A 26,658-nucleotide genomic window follows, 5' to 3' on the forward strand; every position below is an offset into this window, starting at 1 on the left:
AATGAATATTATTTCTTTTCATCCTGTCCCATAAAATTCCCATAGGCTTTCTTACTCTTTTTGTTTTTGCTTGTCTGACTGGGTAATTTTTAATGTCTTATTCTCCAGGCAGATAATTCTTTCTTCTGTGTGGTCAAGTCTATTAATACTTTTGAAACTTTCCATTGAGTTCTTCAGTTCAGTCATTGTAGTTTCAATGCAGGATTTGTTTGCTATTTTTTATGAATGCTATTTCTTGGTTGAACTTCCCATTTTATCCGTGCATTGTTTACCTAATTTTATTATACTTGTCCGTGTTTCCTTGTAGTTCACTAATCTATGGGTGACCTTGACAAACCTAACTGGTCCTTGTCCAAGGGTACCAAGTTCCCTGCCCTTTGCATGTCCCCCAAACCCAGACTCTGCCACATTTGAAGAGTGTTCGGGCAGGCAGGGGCGTTGATACACCCCACATGCACTGAGCAAGGCATTAGAATCCAGAGCAGAGAAACAACTGGCTCAGAGTGGCCCACAGCTGAGGAGAAAAGCCCCCAGCCTGCCAAGGCCACACTCGCAGCCTCTACACAGCCACTCTGGGTATTAATGTCAGTCTCAGCCTCCTCTATTCTGCTGTGACATTGGGTAAGATGAACCCGGCCTGGGCCTGGCACAATGCTGAGTGACTCAACTCTTCAAAGCCTGCAGGGCCTGCGTACAAAGGGCACACAGATGGTGCTTGCATTGCATGGGGCCATTAGTACACTCTGTGGGTATCTGAGTTCCAGGCTGGTTTGTCCATATAATCCCAGAAAGAGAAGCAATCAAGCTTCCCACCCCCTCATCCCTCCTCCTTGGGCATCCCGCTTCTTCCTTCACCTCCAGGGTACAAGGAATCTCTTTGCTAGCATTTTGCTGTTCACCACCCATTCAGCTATCCTGAGAATACTGTCTCATTGTGTACAATCAAAAAGAAGTGCATTCATTCATTCACTCATTCATTCATTCAACACCAGTTAGTGCCTGTATTGCATCTGGTCCTTTGCTTGGTAATGGGGGTTCCCAGAAGAGGGAGGTGCCAGCCCTCAAAGACCTCACAAGCTGGTGGAGCAGAGATGGTAAGAAAAGTAAGGGAGTGCTGTGACCAAGATCATTCCTGACTTTGCCCCCCTTGTTAAATGATTATCAGAACAAAATACCACAGAGAGGATCTTAGAATACAAGGATGGAACTGAATCATCCCTCACAATACAGAGAATCAGAACAGACCACCTTAGAAGGGTAAGAAAGAAGCTTCACATGTCACTCTTCTAGGCCAGTAGAAGACCATGTGGAGAGGCTTCCTCTGAGCCTCCAGGGAGAAAAGAGAACACTGGGGGACAATCAGAGCACCATTGGCATTATGATCAATTTGTGGGATGACCCGATTATGATCTCACAGGGACTGCCAGGGAACCTGCAAGGGCTCACCACTGAGATACTGACTTCAATGACAGAAGGAAAGAGGGGCTTGCAACAACCAACACGTGATACTTGGCAGACCAAGTCCATACCTGCAGTGATCAAGTAGTAATCACAACCAGTGCCTTCACCCATAGGCAGAACTGATCTGGGGTGCAGTCTGAGCAGAGAACTTGGTGGGAAGCATGTCTGTCTGATTCACATCCTCAAACAAGGAGTTTACTGGCCCTAGAGATCAGTTTGTCCATGAACAGTCAGGGAGGGGAGTCCCAGCTCCCTCCCCCAAGAAGAATATCTTGTGGTTCCACCTAACCAGAAGGGCTGGTGGCAGCTATTAGAAACTATGTTTACCAACCACAAAACAAGAAAAAGGCAGGCAGAGCCCATAGTTTGCAAAACAAAGCTAGGGACTGCTCACCCAGGAAACTTGAGGTGTGAGTTGGTTTCAATTAAAACAATAAAGAGAAAGCTTTACCAGCATTAGATCAACTTCCCCCACTGTGCTGGGACAGGAAAGCTAATTGCTGAGTGCAACTTGTAGCCTGTTCAATTACAGAACTTAACCGAAGCACGTGGGAAGCTGTGTAGCCCATTCAACAGTCCTAAGTACTGTAGCCTTTGAAGACAGCACAGCCAGCAACTTTGCTTGTTTGCAGAGCAAAACTGATAGCTTCATGGCACAGAATTTAGCACACTCAAGCTTTCAAAGAATAAGTTCTAGAGGTTGTGGGTCCGGTCCTGCATCATATTGTACTGCATATAACATCACGTCCCTGAACGTGTAGTAAGTCTGGCCAGAGAATCCAGGCAACTGCAGAGCTCATTCTATAGCCTCAGCTAAGGAGGAACTCAAGCCAACAGTTGGATCCAAATGCCTTCAGGCAGAGGCACACCCCCATCCTCTTTCTCAGAACTCAAACCATTGCCTCAGCTCCAAAGAGACCGAATTAGCAGGTTCCCTCTGGCCAAGACATCACCCGCAGACACACCCAGAAAACGAAGTTGAGCTGGTGAAAAACTGTCTCTGCCAAAGCAAATCTGTAAATCTGGAAGAGGAGCCTGATTACTCAAATGTGCGATTTCAGTGTAAGGAATCAAGGATCACACAACATAAGCGAACTATGATACGACCAAAGGAATCTAAGGAGCCCCAGTAACTGACCCTCAAGCAATAGAGAGCTAAGAACTGTCAGACAAACAATGAACTCTCTCAGCTTCTGCTTGTTCAGAACAGTTTTTATCCCTTCTTTGGTTTTGAAGGACAGCTTGTGCTTCACCATTTATTGAAATCTTCAGCACACCAGGCTTCCCTCTCCTTCACCATCACCTGCCAGGCTGCAGTCCCGGGGGTTGCAAAGAGTCAGACACAACTGAGCCATTGAACAACAACAATCACAAGAGAAAGCCCCATAGTTATTACATAAAAGAACACATAAAGAATTTAAATCATACTGAAACAAAAGGATACTAAAACACACAGGAAGAGAGACAGCAGGACAAGAAATAAGAAACAATGAATCCACAAAAAAAAGCACAAATAACAAAATGGCAATAGTAAGTCCTTACCAATAAAAAATTACTTTAAATGGGAATGGATTAAATTATCAAATTAAAATACATAGCATGGCTAAATAAATAAAGAGCAATGTCTAAAAATATACTGCCCACAAGAGATTCACTGACACTAAGTGTCCACATAGATAGAGTGTAAAGGGATAGAAAAAGACATTTCAAGAAAATGTTAACAAATAAATCAACAGCAGGGCTAGCCATACTTAAAATAGACAACATAGACTTTAAATTAAAAATGATAAAAAGAAACAGACTGATTATAGAGTGATAAAGGGGTCAATACACCAGGAATATTTAACAATAGCAAATGTTAGTGTGCTTAATATTAGAACACCTAACTAAATGAAGCAAAAGTAAATAGAGCTACAAGGAGAAATAAACAGCAATATGGTGGTAGTTAGGGACTTTACCATCCCACTCTTGAAACAGGGTAGATCATTAAAGTTAAATGTACACGTGACTTTAACCCCACTTATATTCTTCTGTTCACCTATGTTAAGCTTTGCTTTTAAAAAAAGAAAAAAGATCAACAAAGTTATCTAGTAAGGCTGCTTAAATGATAGATGCCTGAGCCACTTCCTAGATACTTAGGGTTACCAGCTCCCAGACAGGCTGCCCCGGGGTGTCTGGCCAGAAATGGAAACAACTGGACTGGATGGACCAAAGGTACTTTCTAACTTAAGTTCTAAGAGCTTGAGCCTCCACTCCTTCCTCTAGAATCCCACCTCTGCCTAGACATGACCCTCACAACCCTACATGCATATCCTGTTTCATCTTCTCAGCAACCACGCGGGAGGTGCTACTGCCCCGTTTCCCAGCTGAGGAACATGAGGCTCAGAAGGGCAGGATGACCTGCTGAAGGCCACATGATGGGAAGGGGCAGAGCTGAAGCGTGCACCCAGTTCTGCATCCTCTCCCATCAAGGTCGGCTCTTCCAGTCTCTGGGGGCAGCAGAGAGTCCCAGTTGTTGGTCCCAGTGTCCAGCACTCAGGAGGTGCAGGTGAATGCGTGGCTCTAGGCTTGACACTGCACATCCATTTTTGCCACTAATGCTCACCACAACCTTATAAGGTATGGAAGACCCCATTTTCCAATTGAGGAAACTGAGATTCAGGGAAGGGAGGTGACTCGCCCAGGTCTCACAAGGACAGGAACCAGAATTTGGACCCGAGGGGAAGGACCTTTCACCCAGATCACATTGAGGCCAGCTGGTGGGGCAGGATCATCCATGGACTTGAATATCTTGTTTATTCTTCAACTGCTTCTGTTTGAGTTGGTTGTTACGCCTGATGCATTGAGCCCCTGTCAACGGAAACATCCGATCCAGGAAGCCCAGATGGGTGCTCACTTGGCACAGGCTGGGAGCACCGGTGGAGAGTTCCAGGTCATCCAGGGTCCATCACCTCCGGTCCCCCAGCTGCATCTCACAGGGTCTGGATGAACGCCACCAGGACAAAGTATGAGTAGGGCTGGAAGCTTGAGAGGCTAGCCTGCCTCACCCTGATTGTGGTCCCACCATCAGAGCACAGAACAGGAAGAAGGTGGCAGGCCAGGTGCCCAAGCCTGGGCCTGGGACATGGTGGACCCCATCCAGCAGAGCTTTGAACCTGTCAGCAGCCCACCCACTTCGCTGTCTGTACCCAGTTCTGCAAATATCAGAGGTCCCTCTTTCCCTGGTTGTGGGCACAGAGCTGAGGCCTGTGTCAAAATCTTGTGAAGAGACTTTTTCTCACCCCAGAGCCATGGCCCAGGGGTTCCAGAGAGATGTAGTGAACTCAGACACAGTGTTGGCCCCATGCTTCAGCTTCCCCATTGAAAAATGAGTAAAACTGAGTAGATGAGGAAAACATGGTGCCTGGATCCTGGTGGCAAAATGTAAATAAAATACGTACCGAGGGCGTGGTTGTCAGACCCAGCTTTGGGGTCAGGCACACTGGGTTTGAATCCTCTCTTTGCCTGTTGCTGGCTGTGGGACCTGAACAAGGGACTTCATCTCCCTTAACCTCAGGTCCCCCAGTGTGAAAGGGAGCTAACTATGGGACTGTCCTCCCAGGTGTGCTTGAGGACGTGGAGGGATCATGTGTGTAGGCCCCTGATACACAGTTACAACAGTGATGATGATGACTATAATTATTGCTGGTGTCTGGTCACTTCACTCCCCTCCACCTCAATCCCCTATCTGCAATGACCCCACTGCACAGGGTTATGGAGAGGATGAGATGAGGAGATCAAGCATCCAATATGCTTTATGCTTAATTAAAGGCAACTACATTTCTTATATTTGTGTACTATAAAGTCCACATGAGCTAGGATGGGCTCAGACTTCCAGTAGACTTGCATCTGCAAATTCTGACTCCCTTGCTGGCTGGTGTATAGACATGTGTCTAGAAATTCTGATTCCCTTTGTTGGAAAGTGCAGGCTTCACTAAACCTCAGCTTCTAGTTCAGGACCATGTTAGAAACTCTTAAGAACTGTGGTGTCAAGTACACCTCATCGATTGTAGGCACAGGATGGAGCTTTGTGCAGAGAAGCCCTCCCAGGCAACTCCTGGGCTTGGAGGGCGGGATTGATTAGTGATGTCTGCTACAAGTTCAGAGGGAAGAGTGGAACCATTACATGCTTGCCAGGGCAGGGCCAGGTCATCCCTAATGGTCCCTCTGACCCGTGATGGGCATGTGGACACCACATGCTCATGGAGGGTGGGACTCTGGGACCTGCCTAGTGATGTGGGATGGAGGAGGGACCCTGATCTAGGTTCCAGTCTTGGCTCAGTTTATGACCTGCTTTGTGACTCTGAGTAAGATACTCATTTTCTCCAGGGTCTCCATTTGCTCTAATGACAAAATGAACAGAGGTTTCCTCCTACGCAGCTGAACCCTCAGGGCTTTGAGAGGTGGTCAGGAATATCTGCAGACTACTGGCTACATCCCCACTAGCTGGAGTAACATGTGTAGGGGAGAAACCTCGGGCTAGTCAGGCCCACACCTTTGGCCACTACAAATACCTGTGGTCACCTGAACAGGGATGGACCAGAGAGAAGGTAGGGGTGGGTCTCAATGCAACAGAAGTCCCAGTGTCTGGGGAAAGGCAGACGTGCATGGGAAGTACTTGAAAACAGAGCAACGCGCTTTCCCTCAGGGCAGTCACCCGTGGGCAGGGTCCCTGATCTATGTGCTATAATAACTGCATGTCAGGAAACATATGTTCATCAGCGACAATCACAAGGCATTGTTATGACACAGGGGACATGTCAGGGCACAAAACAGATAAGATCCCTGCCTCGTGAGGCTCCCACTCCAGTGGAAGAGGAAGAAAGCATATCTTTAGGGATGTGAGTCCAGGTTTACACATGCTAACTGTGTACCCCTCAGAAGAGTTCAGTGATATAGGTACACCCATTATGCCCACTTTACAGGTGAGTAAGCTGAGTCTCTGAGAGGGAAAGCTCACAAGGCTAGTAAGTGGCAATGCCATGACTTGAGACCAGGCCTATCATATTTTTAAGAGCTGCACACCCTGCCCCTTGTCACCCTCCCCATTTTCCTGGACTCCTAAATGCTGCTTAGGTCACCACTCACTTCTATGTATTGCAATACTAGCTATGATGATGATCACTCTTATTCATGGAGCACCTTCTCCAGCTGGGACTGCCATGGCCTCTCTACTGACATTTCCTTTTTTAGTCCCCCCAGCAGCTCTTCACAGTTAGAGGACACTCTAGTTCTAATTTCATGATTAAAAAAAGAGCTGAGATGTTAGGTCACTTGCCTGCTGTCACACAGCCAACAGGGGAGAAATCTGGGATGCACACCCAAGGCTGAATCTAGCCAAAGCTTCTGTCTTATTATAATGAAATACATGGTTTCTAAATGTGTACATTTTAATTAGTCAGCATTAAAGAAAAACGCTTCTGCAAGCAGTAATAAATATTTGAGTGTCTATTCTATGTCAGGCCCTGGGCATGAAGACAGTGGTCTTGATCCTTACGGTTTCAGAGAATGGGTTGTAATCACTGTGCCCAAAGAGCTGGTGGGATTCATGCTCAAAGCAAGAGTGTGGGGTGCCCCAGCTGGTGGGCATGTAGCAAGTAACCACCAGACGTTCCTGAACACCTCTCAAAGCCCAGAGGGGTCAGTCATCTAGCAGAAAACCTCTGTTCATTCTGCAGTTAGAGGAAACAGAGACCCTGAGAGAAAACAAATATCACACTCAGAGTCACAAAGCAGGTTACTAACAGAGCCAAGACTGGACCCTAGATAGGGGACTCCTTCACATTCCCCCAGCATCAGGCAGATCCCAGAGTTCCACCCTCCATGAACATGTGGTGTTGGTGTGTCCATCGCTGGCTAAAGGGCCTCGTGGATGTGACCTGAGCCAACAGTGGCAAACAAACAGCGCCTCCACTCCCCCCTCCTGAACTTGTGGCAGACATCACTAATCAATCCTTTCCTCCAAGTCCAGGAGCTGCCTGCGAGGACATCTAACCAGAAAGCTTCAACGTGTTCCTGTAATCAATCAGATCGTATTTGGGGCCATAGTACTGTCATTGCTAACTCAGCCCCAGAAGGGAAATTTAGGCTTATGAGGAAGGACATCTGCCAAGGAAGGTGATACACCATCACCCAAGGGAGCCAGAATTTGTGGACACTGGTATACTGGTGACCTGAGACCATTTTATCTCATCCGGCACTCAAAAATAAGAGGTTCATTAGCCATTGATTAAGCATTAAGCATACTGGATCCTTTTTCTTCTCACTTCATCTTCTCCATAACCCTCTGGGGCAGGGCCAAGTGTGGATGGGAGACCTGAGGTGGAGGGGAGTGAAGTGAGCAGACAACAGGAACAACTGTCATCATCATTTCAGCACGGGTGTTACTGCATATCAGGGCTCACCTCATGCTCCACCCTTCATACACACTATCCCACCGCACCCACACCGCACACCTGGAGGAGAATCCCACCTTTAAGCCCATTTCACACACAGGGGTCCTGAGGCTCAGGGAGATGAAGCTCCTTGTCCAGACGGCACAGCCTGTAACAAGAGAAGAGAGAGGATTCGCACACAGCGGGCCCAGCACTGAAGCCGGGGCGTGAGCACCAGCCCTCGCTATGCTTTTCATTTCCTTTCGCCACCAGGATCCAAGCGCAGGGTTGTTTACCCGTTTTACCAGGTGAAGCCCGGGGCCAAAACTGGGTTGAATTCACTACATCACACTCAGGCCCTTGGCCTGTGCTCCTGAGTCGGGAAAACCCTCTTCACAAGATTTTAGCATAGCCCTCGGCTCTGTGCCCACAACCAGGGGACGAGGGACCCCAGTGTTTGCAGTACTGGGCACAGACAGTCTGGGAGGGTGGTCTGCTGATGGGTCCAAGGTTCTGCTGGATGGGTTCCGCAACATCTGAGCCCGAGGCTTCGGCACCCGCTCTGTGCTCTGATGGTGGGATCAGCCAGCGTGAGGAGCACTAGCTCCCCAAGCCTCCAGCCCTGCCCCATTCTGCCCTGGCCACGTTCATGTCCAGGACAGGCTTACAGGTTTCTATGAGAAGCAGGTGGAAGAACAGAGGAGAAAACCCTGGGTGACCCAGAGATCTCCGCTGGGGCTCCCCGTCTGATGTCAGTGAGCACCCATCCGTGCTTCCTGGACCGGGTGTTCCGGGTTGACACAGGCCCATTGCACCGGGCGTTACAACCAGATGAAAGAGCAGAGTTCAAGGAATAAACAGGGTATTAAGCCCAAAGACGCTCCTGCCAAATCAGCTGGCCTCAGTGTGATCTGGGTGAAAGGTCCTTCCCTGGTAACTCAAATGCTGGGCCCTGTCCATGTGAGACCTGTGTGAGTCACGTCTCTTCCCTGAGCCTCAGTTTCCTCAACTGGAGAATGGGGCTTCAAGTCTCCTCACCGGGTTGTCGTGAGCACCAATGGCTAAAGCGGACCTGCAGGGCCAAGCCCAGGGTCAGCCGTTCACCTGGGGCCTTCCTGGGTGCTGGACCCTGCGGCCAAAGAATGCCACTCGCTGCTGCCCCCAGAGGATGGGAGCTGGAACAGCCAACCTCGATGGGAGAAGGCACAGAACTGGGTCACTATCCAGCTCTGCCCGATCCCATCTGTGTGACCTTGAACAAGTCATCCTGCCCTCCTGAACCTCACATTCCTCAGTTGGGAAATGGGGGCAGTAACACCCTCTGCGTGGTTGCTGAGAAGAGGAAACAAGATGAAGCCGCATAAGCATACTGGGTTGTGTGGGTCACGTCTAGGAAAAGCTGAGGTTCCAGAGGATGGCATGGGGGTAACAGCTAATAGAACTCAAGGCAGAAAGTACCTTTGAGCATCTAGTTCAGTTACTTCCGTTTCTTGTCAGCCATCCTGGAGCCCCTGAGCCTAAGTACCTAGGGACGGCCTCAGGCATCTATAGTTTAAAGAAACTTATTAGGTGATTCTGGTTAGTCTTTTTCTTTTTTCCCCTAAGACTATTGCTCAAAGTAGAAAATGTCAACAAAACCAAAAGAGATGAAATGAAAGAGGAAAGTAAGTGGGGTTCAAATCACTTTGAACCCTTGGATGTAGTCTTGGATGAGTCTTTCTCCTTCTCTGGGCCAGCTTCCAAGACTTTTCAGCAAAGAGGTTAAATTGATGAATTCTAAGATCTTCTGAGGCTTTGAAGTCTGTTATGTTTCCAATGTGGTCGTCTGACCCTCGAGTAGTCATCAGAAGGGAGGAAGCAGATGTGAGTCTGCAAGTGTGCTGAGTCAGGACTTAGTGTGGGTTTGAACAGCAGGACCCAAATCACACTGACTTCAGCAAAAAAGATAGGGAGGAAGAAATGTATCTGAACTGGAAAGTCTAGGGCACAGGGGACATCAGGCACCGCTAGATAGAGGCACTCAAAGGATATATTGTCTCATTCCTTTTGTATTTGAGCATCCAACATGAGTGAGTCACCATGAGAACATGGTTCCTTAGAAAGTAGGAACCTGTGTGCCAGCCCCAGACTCACCAACGGGGATCAAACATGAAGATCATTTCACCTCAAAGCTCAGCCATGAGAGGAGGCTGATATCAGTGCAAGCTGGCTTTGTCCTGGGTGTGGTCCATGCTGAGAAATAGCACCAGCCACTGTGACTCCAGGAGGCCATGGCCAGGTGGAGGTGGGGTCTTGGGAGGCAGGGAGGTTGAGAAAAGGAAAGAGGCAGGAAGCCTGAGGGAACCATAGCTCCATATTCCATAGCTCAGAACCAAAGCTCCCCCTGAGCCAGACTCAGGGAGAAAAAAAATCTGGGAAGAAGAGTCATACAAATGTGTAACAATGGTTTTTGTAGAGCCGAATCATGGCTCACAGTTACAACAAGTCGCACAGGATCTTAGCAGCCATGTGGTCATGTTCCTGAGCATTTCTGGTGATGAGACCCTTACCATCTTCCCAGGGAGTGAATGGCTTTATAGGATGCTCCAGAGAGGCTTGGAGCACTCTAGAGCCAGGTCAAGGTTTTGGGGACCCTTGTGAGAGGAAAGCCACAGAACAAGGATGGTATCAAGTTGCTAAGGGCAGAGAACAAGAGGAAAACGTCAGATGATGATAATTTGCTGTGAAAGAAGCCTAGCAGAAGATGAGTCAAGGGGAAAGGGAGGGACCACTTCAGGTGGATGGACAGTCACATAATTTGTGAGGTGATGTTGAGAGCCAGTGACAGCTAGGGAGGAGAGTTCTGAAAAGAGGGACTGGTCTGTGCAGAGTCCCAAGACAGCAAAGAGGCTTGAATCTTTCTAGAACAGAAGGAAGACAGTAGGGGCCGTGGAGGGAGAGGGAGATGATTTGGAGCAGCAGTGAGCAGATGACGCAGGGACCATGATGGGGACTTCGGGTTTACACCGAATGAGACCCCTCTGACTGCTGCATTGAGAGTAGCGGGATTGGGGGCAAGTGTGCAGAGGGAGACCCTATATAAGAAGGTATTTTGCAGGCAGATGTTGTTGTCTCTCAGGGGGAACTCTGCCAATTAAATGAGTAGGCAGACTTCGGAGGATGGTATTGAGCAATGCATCATTACAAACATCTGCCCTGAGGCTGGCTCCACTGTGAGGGATGTGGTGGAGAGCTCACAAAAATCAGAGAAGAGTTGGAAAAAATGGCCTCACTGACCCTGACTCCTTGGGGCATAATTCTAGCACATCTCTGTCCATGTCTTACTGGGTGACCTCAAGCTGGTTGCTCTCCTTCTCTTGAGCTGAGTTTCCAAATGATGACAAAATTAGGCTCAATGATCACTATGGGTCCTCCTATCACAACATTCTCCAATTCATCCTTTCGCAGTCTTTACCCCAAACCCTACCTACAATGGCCACTATCTTGGCAGCTGGAGTTTTCATGAGAACCTGCTTTTAGTCTTGGCACAGAGTCCTCTCCATAACCACCCATTTCAATTCAAGCGTCCTGGGTGACCTTTGCATTGGAAATCTCTCTCTGTTCACTCTAGACAAGGATTATTTTCTTTGGAGTCCCCTTGAATGGCTCTGGACCCAGGGCTTGTTTCCAGGGGCAGCCTCCCACCCATCACCACAATATAAGGGCCATCACCACCCAGCAGAATTCCAGGAGACTCTGCAGGGGAGCAAGGATTTTGTAAGTATTTTCCTCCAAACCTGTGAATGGTGGGCTTCCCCCTTAATGTCACCCCACATGGAGATCTTCAGAAGGCCCTGGGACCAAGAGGCAGAGGGACAGGGCCACATGAATTAGTTAATATTGTCAATATAGCAAATTAAGAAATCAATTATATTAGAAGTTTCAAACTGGTAAGCAATGTGGGGTCATGATGTGGTGCCCATTTATTTGTTCATACTTTTATTCTGCAAATCTTTATTTTGTTACACCGTATTAGGTGCAGGTTTTTTACTATCAGTTGGGAATTCCCAAAGTTACAGTCCCTATCTAAGGAGTTCACAGCCTGGTGAGAAAGGAGGCAAGTCATCACTAATTGTACCAAGGATTCTGATCAGAGAATGAAGGCAACAAGATGGTAGAGTGGGGTCCCCTGACCTAACCCTGAGAAGGGCCTAGAGTGGGCTTTATAGAGGATATGATGTCTTACTGAAGCTGGAGACTCAGCAAGAAGTGACTCATGTTAAAATGCAAAAGAAGAGGGAAATGCTCCAGGCAGAGAAGCCAGAAAATGCAAATGGCCTCTGTGTAAAGAGCATTGACCTGGAGTCAAGCATGACTTTTCAAATACTATCTCTCTACTCAGTGGTTGTGTATCTTTGTGCAAGTTGCTCTAGCTTCCTGACCTGGGCTGCCCGTCTGTAAGAGAGCAGATAGCCAGGTCTATCTTCAAGGACTGTTGAGTGTAGGAGTGACAGGTGCTCATTAAATATCCCGTTTCCCTGTGGGTAATTCTCACTCCTGTTCCTCCCATGACTGTCCAGGTGTCAGGACAAGATGTTTCAGCTTTGGGGACTTGTTCTCTTGTGCGGCCTGCTCGCCGGGACCTCAGCATCTCTTCTTGACAATGATGTCGTGAGAGAGCTGCAATCTGCTCTTAAAAAAGGACTTGAGACTGATGACAGTGCATTTGAATGTGAGTCAGCAAGTGGGATGATCAGGGGTACCTATTTCTCTAATTTTGAAAAAATTCACTCATTTTTTCATCTTTTATTTGTCATTCACATTATTTAAATTAAATATTTTATTTATATTTGCAGCATATTCTTCTGTTGGGTCATTCAATCTTCTTGGTGATTTGTATTACCTAATTGGAAATTAATCCCTACCAAACCTAGGTAGGCTTAAAACTACCCGCCTTTCCAGTTAGTCATATCACTTTTTAATTCTGATTTCTTAAAAGAACTTGGCCTTCTCATTTCCTGGAAACATTACCAGCACACTGACAAACATTCTTTATAGGAGAAACTAACTTCTGAAAATGACTGCCTTGGAACCTTGTCAGGATTTAGGCAACCTTCAAAAATATACTTTCTAGTTTCTCTGCTGATAAAACTGAGCTCAGAAACAGAGGGTCTGAATCCAGGTCACCTAGTAAGTTATAGGACCAGATGTAGCTTCCACCTCTGAATCAATATAGTTAGGTGATACCGTCTGTTGCAGAGCCAAGTAGCACTACTATTACATATCTTTTCCTGTAGCCTTTTGCTTTTCCTTGAGCTAGTTATTGCCTTGTTTCTCATTTGACTTCCTTTCAAAACATATATTCTTAATTGCTTCCAAATGTGCCATTCTACATCTACCACCATGCTATCAAATCCCTTTTTCTCTGAAGGACCCCCATTAGGACACTCTGTCCTTCTTCTCCTGTATGAGTCATTTCTTTCTAGGCCTGCTGTAAGACTGTTCCTGGGAATCCTATTTGCCACTTTCATGAGTTGGAGCCATAATTTTTCTTTGATTCTAGATTTTCCATTTCTTAGTTTATTCCAAATTTATTTCATTTGTTTGAGCATCTTATTAGAACTTCACTATTAGAACCTGATGTTCAATCAGTCTCTATTGCCTACAAAGTGGATTGATTACTCTGTTGATGAATGATGAGTATGTATTAGTATGAAGGCAGCATAGAGGGAACAAGGTCTCCTAGCTGTGAGACTTTAGGCCCATATCTTAACCTTTTGATCTTTTGTTTTCTCGTATGAAAGTGCAGGTAATAGTAACACCAGCTTTATGGAGTTGTAAAGACTGAATGAAGTAACAGAGGCAAACAGTCTCGTTTGGTGCCTGTGCATAAGAGCTCTTCATAAATTGTGTATCACACTAAAAGGAGATTACTTTTGCAGCTGGCCTTGAGAAAGTGAAGGCTGATTTTGAGTCAGTCCGGGATTTCACATGTTTGGAGATAGTCACTGTGAAGGAGGTACTTACCGAGAAGATCCAGGAAGCTGAGGTCTTGGACAAGGACAATACTGAAAATCTTCAACTATTTGTCAGATGTTTACGGTGAGTTGACGTTGAGTTCACACTGAAGCTCTTTGTTCCAAAAGAGAATACCCATCTTTGGGGAGGTGAATTTAAGATCAAAGACAGAAAAGTAAAAAAAAAAAAAAGCCAACAAAAAAACCTTGTACATCCCTGAGAGTGGAACTGGTGTGAGGCCAGTTCTTCTAGAGTTTGGGAAATTTAGAGGCAGGGCTGCAGGACCTATCAAGGCTCTTAAAGATCTAGGCTTGCTTTCTTCTCATATGATTTCAGGTTCAGGATAAAGGTTCTCTTCACCCTCATCTCTACCTGTTTTCTGGTATCTAAAGTCACTTTTCCAAGGAATAAAACTTTTCTTCCCTGAATATAGCTGAGTATAAAAGTCTGAATGACCTCAGGACAGAGGAAACTAGAATTTATACCATATACATGGCCCCATACATGACGTCTGGGAGCCAAGCAGTTTGGGGTTCAAAATCTGACTCTGCTAAAAAAGAATGAAATAATGCTGTTTGTAGCAACAAATGGAAGGATGTAGAGATAATCATACTAAGTGAGTTCAGAGAAAGACAAATATCACATGATATCACTTATATGTGGAATCTAAAAGATGATGCTATGAACTTATACAAAGCAGAAACAGATTGGTAGACATAAAGAAACAACTTTTGGCTATTAACAAAAGGGAAAGCAGTATGGGAGATAAATTAGGAGTTTGGCTTTAACATATATACACTGTATATATGTTAAATATATACTTCATATATATATATAAATATATACTTCATATACACTGTATATGAAGTAGACAACCAATAAGGACCTACTATGTAACACAGGGAACTATGCTCAATATTTTGTAACCACCTATAAGGGGAAAAATATGAAATGAAAAGTATCTCTGTCTCTACCTATATACCTATAGCTATATCTATATCCGTCTATTGGAGAAGGAAAAAGCAACCCACTCAAGTAGTCTTGCCTGGAGAATCAGGAGGAGCCTGGTGGACAGAGGAGCCTGGTGGGCTACAGCCCATAGGGTCGCAAAGAGTCAGACACAACTGAAGTGACTAGCACACACAAGTATCTATCAATCTATACATATCTGAATCACTTGGCTGTACACCTGTAACTAACACAACACTGTAAAGCAACTCTACTTTAATTTTTTAAGGAACCAAATTCTGACTCTGGCACATTTTCACCCTGGAGTCTTGGGGGAATTACAGCTGTCTCCTGCCATGCCATCCAGTGGAGAGAATCCAACCTCTGAATTGGGCTGTCAGGAAGACCAAAGCAGGCAAAGTCAGTCAGGCTCTAATGCTAAGCTTGAGACTGGCATACAGAAGAGCCCAGCAATGGCTGCATGAGGAATGACAAGGGTGAATTGTGGTTTTTGCACAGGTTGACAATCAGGAGCATCAGTATCGGGAATATCACATTCCAAGGGACTCCTGGAGGCACAGGCATTAACCTGAGTATCTCCATCACTGCTGAGGTCACCCTGACCCTGTGAGTATTGGTTAGAATCTGAGGTTTGAGAGATGCAGTGCGGTATGCCAGTAGATCTCCAATCTGGCACCGGGTACTTTTCCATGCTTCCGACTTGGTCTCCCAATCTGTAAAAGAAGACCTTTCCAGGTCTAAGGGCTTCCTTGGTGGCTCCAGATGGTAAAGAATCTGCCTGCAATGTGGAAGACCTGGGTTCAGTCCCTGAGTTGGGAGGATCCTCTCGAGAAGGAAATGGCTACCCACTCCAGCATTCTTGGGCTTCCCTGGTGGCTCAGAGGGTGGATCCCCTGGAAAAGGGAGTGGCTACCAACTCCAGTATTCTTTCCTGGAGAATTCCATGGACAGAGGTGCCTGGTGGGTTATGGTCCATGGGCTCACAAAGAGTCAAACACACCTGAAATCTTAACATTTAAAATGTTCTAAGAAACATGGGCCATAACCAATCTTTTTGTTAAAAAATCCTCCATGAAATATATGTCCAAAATCATCATGCTTATCTAATTATAAAACTTGAAAACTGAAAAGATTTGTTTATAACTCTTTGATAAAGTTTCCTGCAGTATCACTTTGTCTGGCAAGGTTCTCTTTAAATGATAGTGACCAGTACGGGCCACATAGTATTGTACAGTATGTAATGAAGAGCATATGAAAATTATATGGAAACTATAATTTTTAAGTGTTTTAATTACTTTAAAGATACAAAGAGATAAAATGAAGGTGTGTAGAAGAGTCTTTATCAATTAAATGCACTATGGTTTCATCATTTCTTAGCTATGAGATCTTGGGGGATAGTTACTTAACCTCTCTATACCAAGTGTTTCCACATTCTGAAAATAGAGATAGTAATTTTCTGTCATGATAGTGCAGTCATGATGAAATGGATTAATCCAGATAAAATACTTTTGTTTGAAATACCTAACACAGAATTTGTGCTAAAGAAATGTTGACTATTATATTTATTTTAATCATCAGTGTAATACTGCATAGAAATTTCATGTGAGAGAAACCCTTGTGGCCAGGAGAAGAGAAACCTAATATAAGAAAGTAGATGCTGTAAAGAATACAGACAATATTGACATTGTCCACAGACACCCCATAATGTCCTTAGAGAAGGGGACTCTAGTGAGCAACAAGAAGGGATTTCTCCACCTCTGTTAACTGTGAATCTTATTCCCTACAGGCCTCTGTTGGGTGCAGTTGTTGACCTGACCCTCAACTTTGTCCTACAGACAAGTATCAGCTTTAAAATTGATGAATCTGGTACCTTAATGGTGGTCATGGGAGAATGCACCTATACACCAGCCAAGATCTCACTCCCCTTCGTGAACAGGTCAGGCCCAGATATCTCAGCAGAGCGGGACTCCCAAAGGAGCTGGAATCCCTAATTTCAGCCCTATTCCTATATTTGGGAGGGAGCAGAATATGGTGAAAAAGAGCTGAAACTCTGGAGACAAGCTAGCTTTGCCAGTAATTTATGGTCTTATCATCATTTTAGCTCTAGGAGCTCCAGTGTTCATTTTTAAACTGAGGATGGTAGTAATACCTAATTCATAGACTACTGTGTTGACCAAATTAGAAGATGCAAGTGTTTAGCATACAGCCTGGCACTATGCTCTCAGTAATAATAACATCCATGTCGACTTTCTGTCTCCCGGTTCTTCCCCTAACTGAGACAGGAGTGTTGACCTCTCCAGCCATAACTGTGAATTTGCATATTTCACCATTCAGCTTTCTCTGTTTTTGCTTCATGCTTTTTGAAGCTTTGTTGTTAGATGCCTGCACATTTAACATTGCTATGTCTACTTGAAGAACTGACATTTCTCGTTTTACATAATATCCCTCAATAATAATAACAATAATAATTCACTTGTTTACCTTCTTGCCTCTAGTTAGGAGGGGCAAGAGGAGTAGTAAACCCTACCATGGGTCTAATTTCAGATTGTCCTCAAATCATCCTCCACGCGCTGGGGAATTCCCAAAATAAGATCTTGAAAACTGAATCCTCTCCTTTTAAATCAGTGATTTCTGGTAACATACCAAAACTACATCTTATATTGTGTGCTTGGAAGTGCATGTTTAGCCCAGGGAAGAAGGTGGAGGGAGAAAGGCTGACCCTGGTCATGGTTGGGCGAGGAGAAATAGTCTGGATGCCGATTGCTGGGGCAGGTTGGTCTTGGCAAGGAACCAGGTTGAGCCATGAGCAGAGATCAGTCCATCCTGCCTCAACAAGAGATCTGATCACAGGTTGCCTAAAGAACCCCAGAACCAAAAACAGGCTCTGAAGCGTACCATCACTTGAAAAAACTGAGATGTAAGTCCAAATGCCTGAGCCCTGCTGGACAATGCCTCGCCTATAGGGCCAGAGAAATCACCTTGCCTTCTGGGGCTCAGTGACCATATCTGTAAAATGGCATTCCACTCTGCTGCTCCAAACCCCCTGGGGGCTTTGCTGTCCACTTTGGGTACAATCCCAAGCCCTCCTTAGGGCCATCTAGACCACCTGATCTGGATCCACCCTCATATCACTGTGCTCTCCCTCTTGCCACCCTGCCCTAGACACACTAGCTTTTGCTCTGAGCCTCAAACAAACTCCTTCCACCTCGAGACCTGTGCAAGGGGCTGTTCTGGATGTCAAGTACACTTATCTCCCATCCCATCTCAATGTATTTCTCATCACTCAGGTTCTAAAACAAGGTTCCTCCTCTTTGCTCTTATAAGAATCTGCTCTTGCCCTTCTGAATACCTTCCACGAGTTGTCATTATATATTTAATTGTAGGTTTACTTTATTTATTCCCTCAGCCAAAAATGTGCTGAGCATATGCTCCATGCCAGGCAGCCACAATTCTGAGCTCTAGAGAATGTATCGGTGACTTCAGGCAAAGAAGTTGCTCTCCTGGAGCTTATTCTCTTGAGGAAATCACAAAGAGACAAGCATCAGTTCAATAATAAACAGCCCACGAGGTAAATGTCAGATGGCAACCATCCCTGAGCAGAGCAGCACACTTAATGGGGCGCAATGATACAAAGCCCTCCCTCATGCAGCAGTCATGGAGGGCTGCCCTGAAGAGGTGACAGTTATGCTGGGGGCTGGAGGCGGGAAGGAGCCAGCCTTAGCCACACTCGTTTCATATGTAGTTACCAGACTGGGAGCTGCTTGTGCTTTATTTATCCCTGTGTCCCCAGTCTGGCTTGGTTCCTGGCATATATGCTTGTTGCTGTATAAATATGTGCTGAATGAATGGATGGAAGGATAGATGGGTGGATGGATGAGGTCTCATGTCTGTGGTGAGACTCTCATGAGCTGTTAGGGTGAGCTGCTGGTCAGTCATGTGGTTCTAGGTGATGAGCCCCCTGAGCAGAAGCTCAAGTCACCTGACTTCAAGGTGCTCCACCATCGCCCGCCCTCTTCCCACTGCTCCTCCTTGGCTGCTCTGCCAACTTCACTGGTCTTTATCAGTTCCATCTCCAGCCCCACTGGACTGATCAGCAATATCAGAAAGACGGTGACCACACTTGTGAAACTGGTGGAGGACTACATAGTGCAGTACGTGGTGAGTACCCCACTTCTGGCAGCTCAGAGCCAGGCCAGGTGGGGAGCAGGTGTGACATTCCCTGGGTGGGCTGTGCTTTTTGGGCACCTTCCCTTCTGAGGCGCCCCACTTCCTTTGCGCTGTCAGCTGCTGCTCCCCGCCTTCACTCAGCCTGGTGTGGGGAGAAGGGGAGGAGGGATCTGATATTAGCAGAAATCACCGGGTTCCAACTTGAGTCATATACCATACCCATGTACTGCCAGTAGGCCTTTTAGCAATATTCTTCTTTATTGAATACAATTTTATTTAATTGATTTAAATATAAAAAGTACATGTACCCTAAGTAAGATTTCTGTGCATCATATGCAAACCACATGTACTATGTGCCAGAAATGATTCTAAATTAGTCACTCTGGAGTTTGGCTGGGAATCACAGTTTATGGGGGAAAAATTCCTCCCCTGAACTGGAGGGTCACTGCTCAAGTTGTGCTTCTCAGAATAGCAACACTGACCTCATCTGGACACCTGTTAGAAATGCAGACTCTCAGGTCCTACCCCAGATCTGCTGACTCAATAATTTGCATTTTCACAAGATCCGAGGGGATTGTATACACACAAAATCATTGGAAACACTTCTCTATCGTTCTCAGGGCCTCATTTGACTGCTTAAAATTGCAGTGTCCCAAAGGTCAAGGTATCTAAGAGCATAGAATTCTGGAATGTTAAAAGTCTAGATTTTAAGGTTTTAATCTTCTGAAGTTTTAGGATTCTATTGTTCTCTGGCTCTCAGATTTAGGTGGGTTTCCATCATTATAAATTCCTAAGGGTCAGAAGTTCTGAGATCCCGAGTAGTGCAGGTAGTTGGCAGGGTGCTCCCAGTGGATAATGATCAGTCCTCTTTCTCTCCTGTCTCTCCTCTCCCGCCTCCCCATCCCAACTTCGTTCCTGCCTTCCTCTTTCCATCTCTCGCTGTATCTCTCCCTGGTGTCCTGTGACCCTCAGCTGTGCCCGCGAATCCACACCATCATCAGCCCCTTGAATGAGAATTTGGTTAAGAACCTCAACGGTAAGTCACAACCTGGGGAAGTGATGCGGGCTCCCTCTGCAGCCTTCCAAGGCGCAGGCACCCTGCTTTACGCCTACTTGACAGGCAGGACTGTAGCGGACCCTGGAGAAGTTCAGGATCCTTTGTCCTGAGCAAGTCAGGAGAGTGTGGCCGGGGGAACGGTGTCCTTGCAGACTGAGGGCTGCTACTGGCCTCCTTTCTCAAACCTGTGGAACCAGCTGCACAGAATAATTCAAGAAAGAGGACAGGACAGATCTGGGTTCAAATCCTGGATTTCCTCTTAGCAACTGTGGGGTCTTGGTCAACTGGTTCAACCTCTCTGATCCTTGGGTTCCTCAGAAATGAAAGATTGTAAACACTGCCAAGCTGATGAGTGGATTTAAAGAATAACCAGAAAGAGCCTAATATCTCATACTCATTGCTACTGAACACTGCCCCTTCCCCTTCCCTTCTTATGAGGAGTTGTGCCTTCACCCCCAGCCCCTGGGGGCTTTCTTTGTCCTGGGTCTCTGGCATGACAGGAGTTTCTGGGGCTGTGGGGCAACAGAAATGGGATGAGTCACAGTGTCAGGGTCCTGGAGGTGGTCCTTCTAGAAAACGGCCCCAGGCGCATTTACCTGGGCCATACTTCTGTGCTTCATATACACCCTCTCATTGTATTCTTTCAACAACACTGTGGAGTGGGTACTGTTATCATACCCATTTTACAGATGAACAAACTGAGGCTCAGAGAGACAGAATGACGACATGCAAGAGATCCCGTGATTGCTGAGTCTGACCTGCTGGAGGGTGGCAGCCACTGGGATCTAGTTTCTATTCAGCTATATCCAGATCTGGAGAAATGCTACTGATTTTGTTCCTTCAGATATACTTCAGGAAAGCACACAACAAATTGTAAACTGAAGAGGACAGATGAGAAAAACCACTGTGATGCCCGCCTGCTGGTGAGGACCAGACTTAGGGCCCGGGGCTGAGGGAGGATGAGAGACATCCACAGGGATCTGTGGAGAAGGAGAAGCAAGGCTTGGCTTCTCCTCTTTCTCTAGTAGCAGACTGAGCCCTGATCTTGGTCACAGCCTGAGTCCTGACCCTTAATCACACACTCAGATTGTGCTTGATTCTGGTCCTTGACTGAGCCCGGAATGCAGTCAGGTTGAAGTTTGACTTCAGTTGTTGACTGAGCCCTGACACGGGTCACAGATAGAGACCCAACCAGCATCTCAGGCTGATCCCTGATCCTGATCATACACTGAGCCCTGAACCCTGGCTCCTCTGGGCCCTGATCAATCTTTTCACATCGGCCATTGTTGCTAAGGTGAGGGGGTGGGAGGGTGAGGGGAAGAGAGGGGTCAGTGCCAGGTGCCAGAGAAAGACCCCAAACCACAGGTGCCAGTCCCTTCCCAAGCCTCAGAGCTCTCAGGGTTTGTGGAGAAGCACTCTGGCAGCTATGCCTGCTGGATGCAGGAGCTGATAAGGGCCCCGGGGTGTCCATGCCTCATACTGGGGTCTCCTTCCAGATTGGTTCCTGGGACGTGACTGAATCTCTGTACCGTCTTCCTCTGGGATGGTCGGTGCTGCCACCATCCCCCAGGAGGGACAACTGAGTGAGGTCAAGGAAACTCTCAGATACTCCTCCTTGTAATCAGGACACCTTATGCTAATCACTCTCCACCCCCAGCAATAAAAAGGCACTTCTGCACCTTCGGTGTGGCCCGTGGCATTCCTTTCATTGGGATTTCAGGGGAGGTGTGGTATGGGCAATCAGGGCATCAGAGACCTGGATCCGAAGTTGGAATGGACATTAGGGATTATCCAGCCACAACTTCTTGTCTTACAAAGGGAAAACCTGAGGCCCAGGATGGCCAAGAAAGTGACCTGAGGTCACATAGAGACAGCCTCACCCTGCTTCTGCTACACCACCACCAGCACACCTGACCTCATGACCTCCTCACGGCACCCTTCTGCCAGGAGACATGGCTCTTGTCCCCATTGTACAGATGAGGAAACTGAGGCTCACAGAAGACAAGTGATTCATTAAGATTACAGGGTGGCAAGTGGCAAGGCTAGAATTTTAACCCATGTCCCTGGGAACACTTGCTCAGAGAGGTGACACCCTAGCTGTCAGTACTCAGCCACCTCCCCCTGCCCCCAGCAGGTCCCATCACCCTGGCCCTGCTCTCTTCTGAGCAGGACTGATGCGGTCCTCTCGAGTCCGCTCTTCCTCCCTAACATGGAAGCCCTCAATTTCCCCTTGGCCCTGGAGTGGGGAGCAAGGCACCCATTACTCACAGCTGCATCCCATGTGCAGAGGTTTGACCTGGGCTGTCACGTCAGGGTCCCCGGGCTTCTTTCCCGAAGACCATCTGGTTTTCCTGACAAAAGACCCAGAGAAACTTTGTCCATTTTGCCATGGAACCATCCCAGTGCTTTGTGCAATTCTGTAAGGAAAGGACCACTATCGTCCTCATTGAAGACCCAGGTTAGGAGGTCAGGGTCACACAGAGGCCTGCACCAGCAGCTACTTCACCCAAGGGCTTTCTACTTGATGAAGGCTGCCTAACAAGTTTCAACTCACTTCAGGGAGCCCTTGAGCCCCTGGGGCTATATCCAGGGGCCTTCAAGCAGCTCTCCTCAGCTCCGCCGAGCGGACCTTAGTCAGGCTGTGCTGGGGCTAACAAGGCATAGGGTGAAAGGTTGGACAATGGTGAACTTGAGTTACTTGGCCTCTACCCCTTGCTAGCTGTTTAATCTCAAGCAAGTTACTCTTAGAACTACAGTTCTCTCACCTGCCAAATAGAATTAACAGCAAAACTTCCTCAGTACACTGGTGTGAGGTTTAAATGACTGGAAAGTGCTTAACCAGGGTCTGACACTGGTGAGCACAAGTCGGGCTCTACACGAGTCAGGCTCTGGAACTACTGTCAAACAGTGTTGAGAAACCACGTATTACATCTTTACACACTGTATCTCATTAGATTCTCATTTTTACTGAGTGATGCAGTGAGTTGTTCTTGGGGAATGTGTGGCAAGTGAATCTCCAAGAGGAGAGGTGAAATGACTTCTCCAGGGTCACACAGCTGGTCAGAGGCAAAGCTAAGTTGCATGTGAAGTCGGCCTCCTCCAGAGCTGGTTCTTCCCCTGCTAATAGCAAAAGGATGAGAGTTTTCCTCTCTGTCTAGTTTTTGTGACAATCTCAACTCCCACAACTGCACACAAGGAGGTCTCACAATTCAGCACTTCTCTTGAGCAGTAGCCCCCTTCAGTCAGTGCTGAGTGTTTGTCAGGGAATTCTGTCCATTGGAACATAATTGCTTGTCTCCTTGCAACTTCTCAATCCTCCTCAGCCCCACAATTCCACTCAGGAGCTGTCTCCTCGTAAGTGGGGGCCACTCCTTCGTGTTTCCCCAACAAAGAGACCATGTTTTCCAGCTGGTAGGTCTGCCCAAGCTACCTTGTTATCATTGTCCCATACAGACAGAAGGAGCAAGAAGGGTCAGCTCTCATGATTACGGTTGCATTTTTTAAAATAATCTTTTTCCCCCATTTTTAATGGGTGGCAAGAATACACAGAAGACCTATACAAAAAAGATCTTCATCACCCAGATAACCACAGTGGTGTGATCACTCCCCTAGAGCCAGACATCCTGGAATGTGAAGTCATGTGGGCCTTAGGAAGCATCACTAAGAACAAAGCTAGGGAGGTGATGGAATTCCAGTTGAGCTATTTCAAATCCTCAAAGATGATGCTGTGAAAGTGCTGCACTCAATATGCCATCAAATTTGGAAAACACAGCAGTGGTCACAGGACTAGAAAAGGTCAGTTTTCATTCCAATCCCAAAGAAAGGCAATCCCAAAGAATGTTCAAACTACCGCACAATTGCACTCATCTCACACACTATCAAAGTAATGTTCAAAATTCTCCAAGTGGAGCTTCAACAGTACATGAACCAGGAACTTCCAGATGTTCAAGCTGGATTTAGAAAAAGCAGAGGAACCAGAGATCAAATCCCCAATATCCACTGGATCATTGAAAAAGTGAGAGAGTTCAAGGAAAACATCTACTTCTGCTTTATTGACTACACCAAAGCCTTTCACTGTGTGAATCATGACAAACAGTGGAAAATTCTTAAAGAGATGGGAATACCAGACCACCTGACCTGCCTCCTGAGAAATCTGTATGCAGGTCAAAAAGCAACAGTTAGAATGGAACATAGAAAAACAGATTGGTTCTAAATCGGGAAAGGAGCACGTCAAGACTATATATTGTCATCCTGCTTATATGCAGAGTACATTATGTGAAAGGCTGGCTGGATGAAGCACAGGCTGGAATCAAGATTGCCAGGAGAAATAGCAATAACCTCAGATATGCAGATGACACCACCCTATGGCAGAAAGTGAAGAAGAACTAAAGAGCTTCTTGATGAAAGTGAAAGAGGAGAGTGGAAAAGCTGGGTTAAAATTAAACATTCAGAAAACTAAGATCAAGGCATCCGATCCCATTGCTTCATGGCAAATAGATGGGAAAACAATGGAAACAGTGAGAGACTTTATTTTCTAGGGCTCCAAAATTAGTGCAGATGGTAACTGTAGCCATGAAATTAAAAGATGCTTGCTCCTTGGAAGGAAAGCTATAACCAACCTAGACAGCATATTAAAAAGCAGAGACATTACATTGCCAATAAAGGTCCATCTAGTCAAAGCTGTGGTTTTCAGAGTAGTCATGTATGGATGTGAGAGTTGGACTCTAAAGAAAGCTGAACACCGAAAATTGATGCTTTTGAACTGTGGTGTTGGAGAAGACTCTTGAGAATCCCTTGGACTGCAAGGAGATCAAACCAGTCAATCCTAAAGGAAATCAGTCCTGTATATTCATTGGAAGGACTGATGCTGAAGCTGAAACTCCAATACTTTGGCTACCTGATGCGAAGAACTGACTCATTCGAAAAGACCCTGATGCTGGGAAAGATTGAGGGCAGGAGGAGAAGGGGATGACAGAGGATGAGATGGTTGGATGGCATCACCGACTCAATGGACTTGACTTTGAGTAAGCAAGAATTGGTGATAGACAGGGAAGCCTGGCATTTGCAGTCCATGGGGTCACAAAGAGTTGAACATGACTGGGCGACTGAACTGAACTGAACAGGAACAAATAGGAGCTACTTGTTACATTCCCATCCACTGGAGCAATGCCCATAGGGGAGAAACTTTGGGCCAGCCAGGCCCACACTCTAAAGCACTACACCTATGTGTGGTCACCTGAACAGAGAGGGACCAGAGAGAAGGGAGGGGTGGGTCCTAAAGCAGCAGAAGCGCCCAGTGGGAGAGGCAGACGTGCGTGGAAAGTACTTGAAAACAGCATCGTGGTTCTCCCACAGGGGAGTCATCAGTGGGCAGCCGACCTGTGTGCTATAGGAACACCAGCAACACATCAGGGAGCATGTGTTCATCAGCTACGATCACAAGGCATTGCTATGACACAGGGGACACATCAGGGAAAAAAGCAGACAAAATCCCTGCCTCGTGGACCTCCCAGTCTAGTGGAAGAGCAAGGAGAGCACATTTCTAGGGACTGTGTGTCTGGGTTTATACATGTTAACTTGTGTACCCTTCAGACTGATTCAGAGAGGTAGGTATACCCACTGTGCCCACTTTCCAGGTGAGTTAGCTGAGTTATGAGAGGCAAAGCTCCCAAGGCAGAGCTAGGATTTGAACCCAGTCCCATCACACTTTCAAGACCTGCACACACTGCCCCTTGCCACACTCCCTATTTTCCTGGGCTCCTAAAAGCTATGTTTGTTCACCACTCACTACTGTTTATTGCAGTAATAGTAATGATAATGATCGCTATTATTCATGGAGCACCTTATCTAGCCAAGGTTAGCCTGGACTCTCTACTGACATTTCCTCAGTTTGTTCCCTGAGCAGCTCTTCTCAGATAACTGAATGTCCTAGGACAGTCTATTTCTGGCTTCATGTTTGAAAAAAAAAAAGCAAAGCTCAGATAAGTTAGGGCACTTGCCTTCTGTCACACAACCAACAACGGAAAAAGTCTGGGATGCACACCCAAGACTGACTCTAAGAGCAAGCTGATTGTGCTGTTATAAATCAAATGCATGGGTTTCTCAATGTATGTGCTTTAATTAATCAGCAATAAAGAAAAATGCTTCTGCGGGCTGTAATAAATGATTATTGAGCATCTGTGTGTCAGGCCCTGGGGATGATGCCCTGTGGTCCTGGCCCTCATGGCCTCAGACAGTAGACAGTTATCACTGTGCCCAAGGAGCTGGTGGGATGCCTGCAAAGCAAGAGTGCCAGGTGCTTCATCTGGTGGGAATGTCGCAGGTAGCCCCAGATGTTCCTGACCACCTCTCAGAACTCTGAAGTGTCAACTGTCTAGCAGAGAACATCTGTTCATTTTGTAGTTAGAGGAAACGGAGAACCTGGGAGAAAATGAATGTGTCTTGGTAAGAGTGAAAAAAAAAAAACAGGTTATTAACAGAGCCAAGACTGGAACCAGACCAGGGTCTCCTCCTCTCTCCCACACCAGGTAGGTCCCAGGGTCCCACCCTCCATTAACATGTGGTGTCAAGGTGCCCACCACTGGCTGCAGGGAC

General features: G+C 46.5%; 1 protein-coding gene across 1 annotated transcript in view; it reads left to right on the top strand.

Annotated features, from left to right (window-relative positions):
* The first annotated feature begins 11,587 nt into the window (after window positions 1-11,587).
* LOC122448453 (short palate, lung and nasal epithelium carcinoma-associated protein 2A-like) overlaps window positions 11,588-26,658 on the top strand; it is a 78,752-nt gene continuing 63,681 nt past the window's right edge. Inside the window, exons 1-8 of the mRNA XM_043479763.1 lie at window positions 11,588-11,630; window positions 12,434-12,585; window positions 13,796-13,955; window positions 15,339-15,446; window positions 16,627-16,776; window positions 18,905-18,998; window positions 19,980-20,043; window positions 20,909-20,987. Coding sequence (XP_043335698.1) covers window positions 12,447-12,585; window positions 13,796-13,955; window positions 15,339-15,446; window positions 16,627-16,776; window positions 18,905-18,998; window positions 19,980-20,043; window positions 20,909-20,946 — 753 coding nt within the window. The 5' untranslated portion in view covers window positions 11,588-11,630; window positions 12,434-12,446 and the 3' untranslated portion in view covers window positions 20,947-20,987. The remainder of the gene's footprint in view (window positions 11,631-12,433; window positions 12,586-13,795; window positions 13,956-15,338; window positions 15,447-16,626; window positions 16,777-18,904; window positions 18,999-19,979; window positions 20,044-20,908; window positions 20,988-26,658) is intronic.

This window comes from Cervus canadensis, chromosome 10 (assembly GCF_019320065.1).
Source record: "Cervus canadensis isolate Bull #8, Minnesota chromosome 10, ASM1932006v1, whole genome shotgun sequence".
Taxonomy (NCBI): domain Eukaryota; kingdom Metazoa; phylum Chordata; class Mammalia; order Artiodactyla; family Cervidae; genus Cervus; species Cervus canadensis.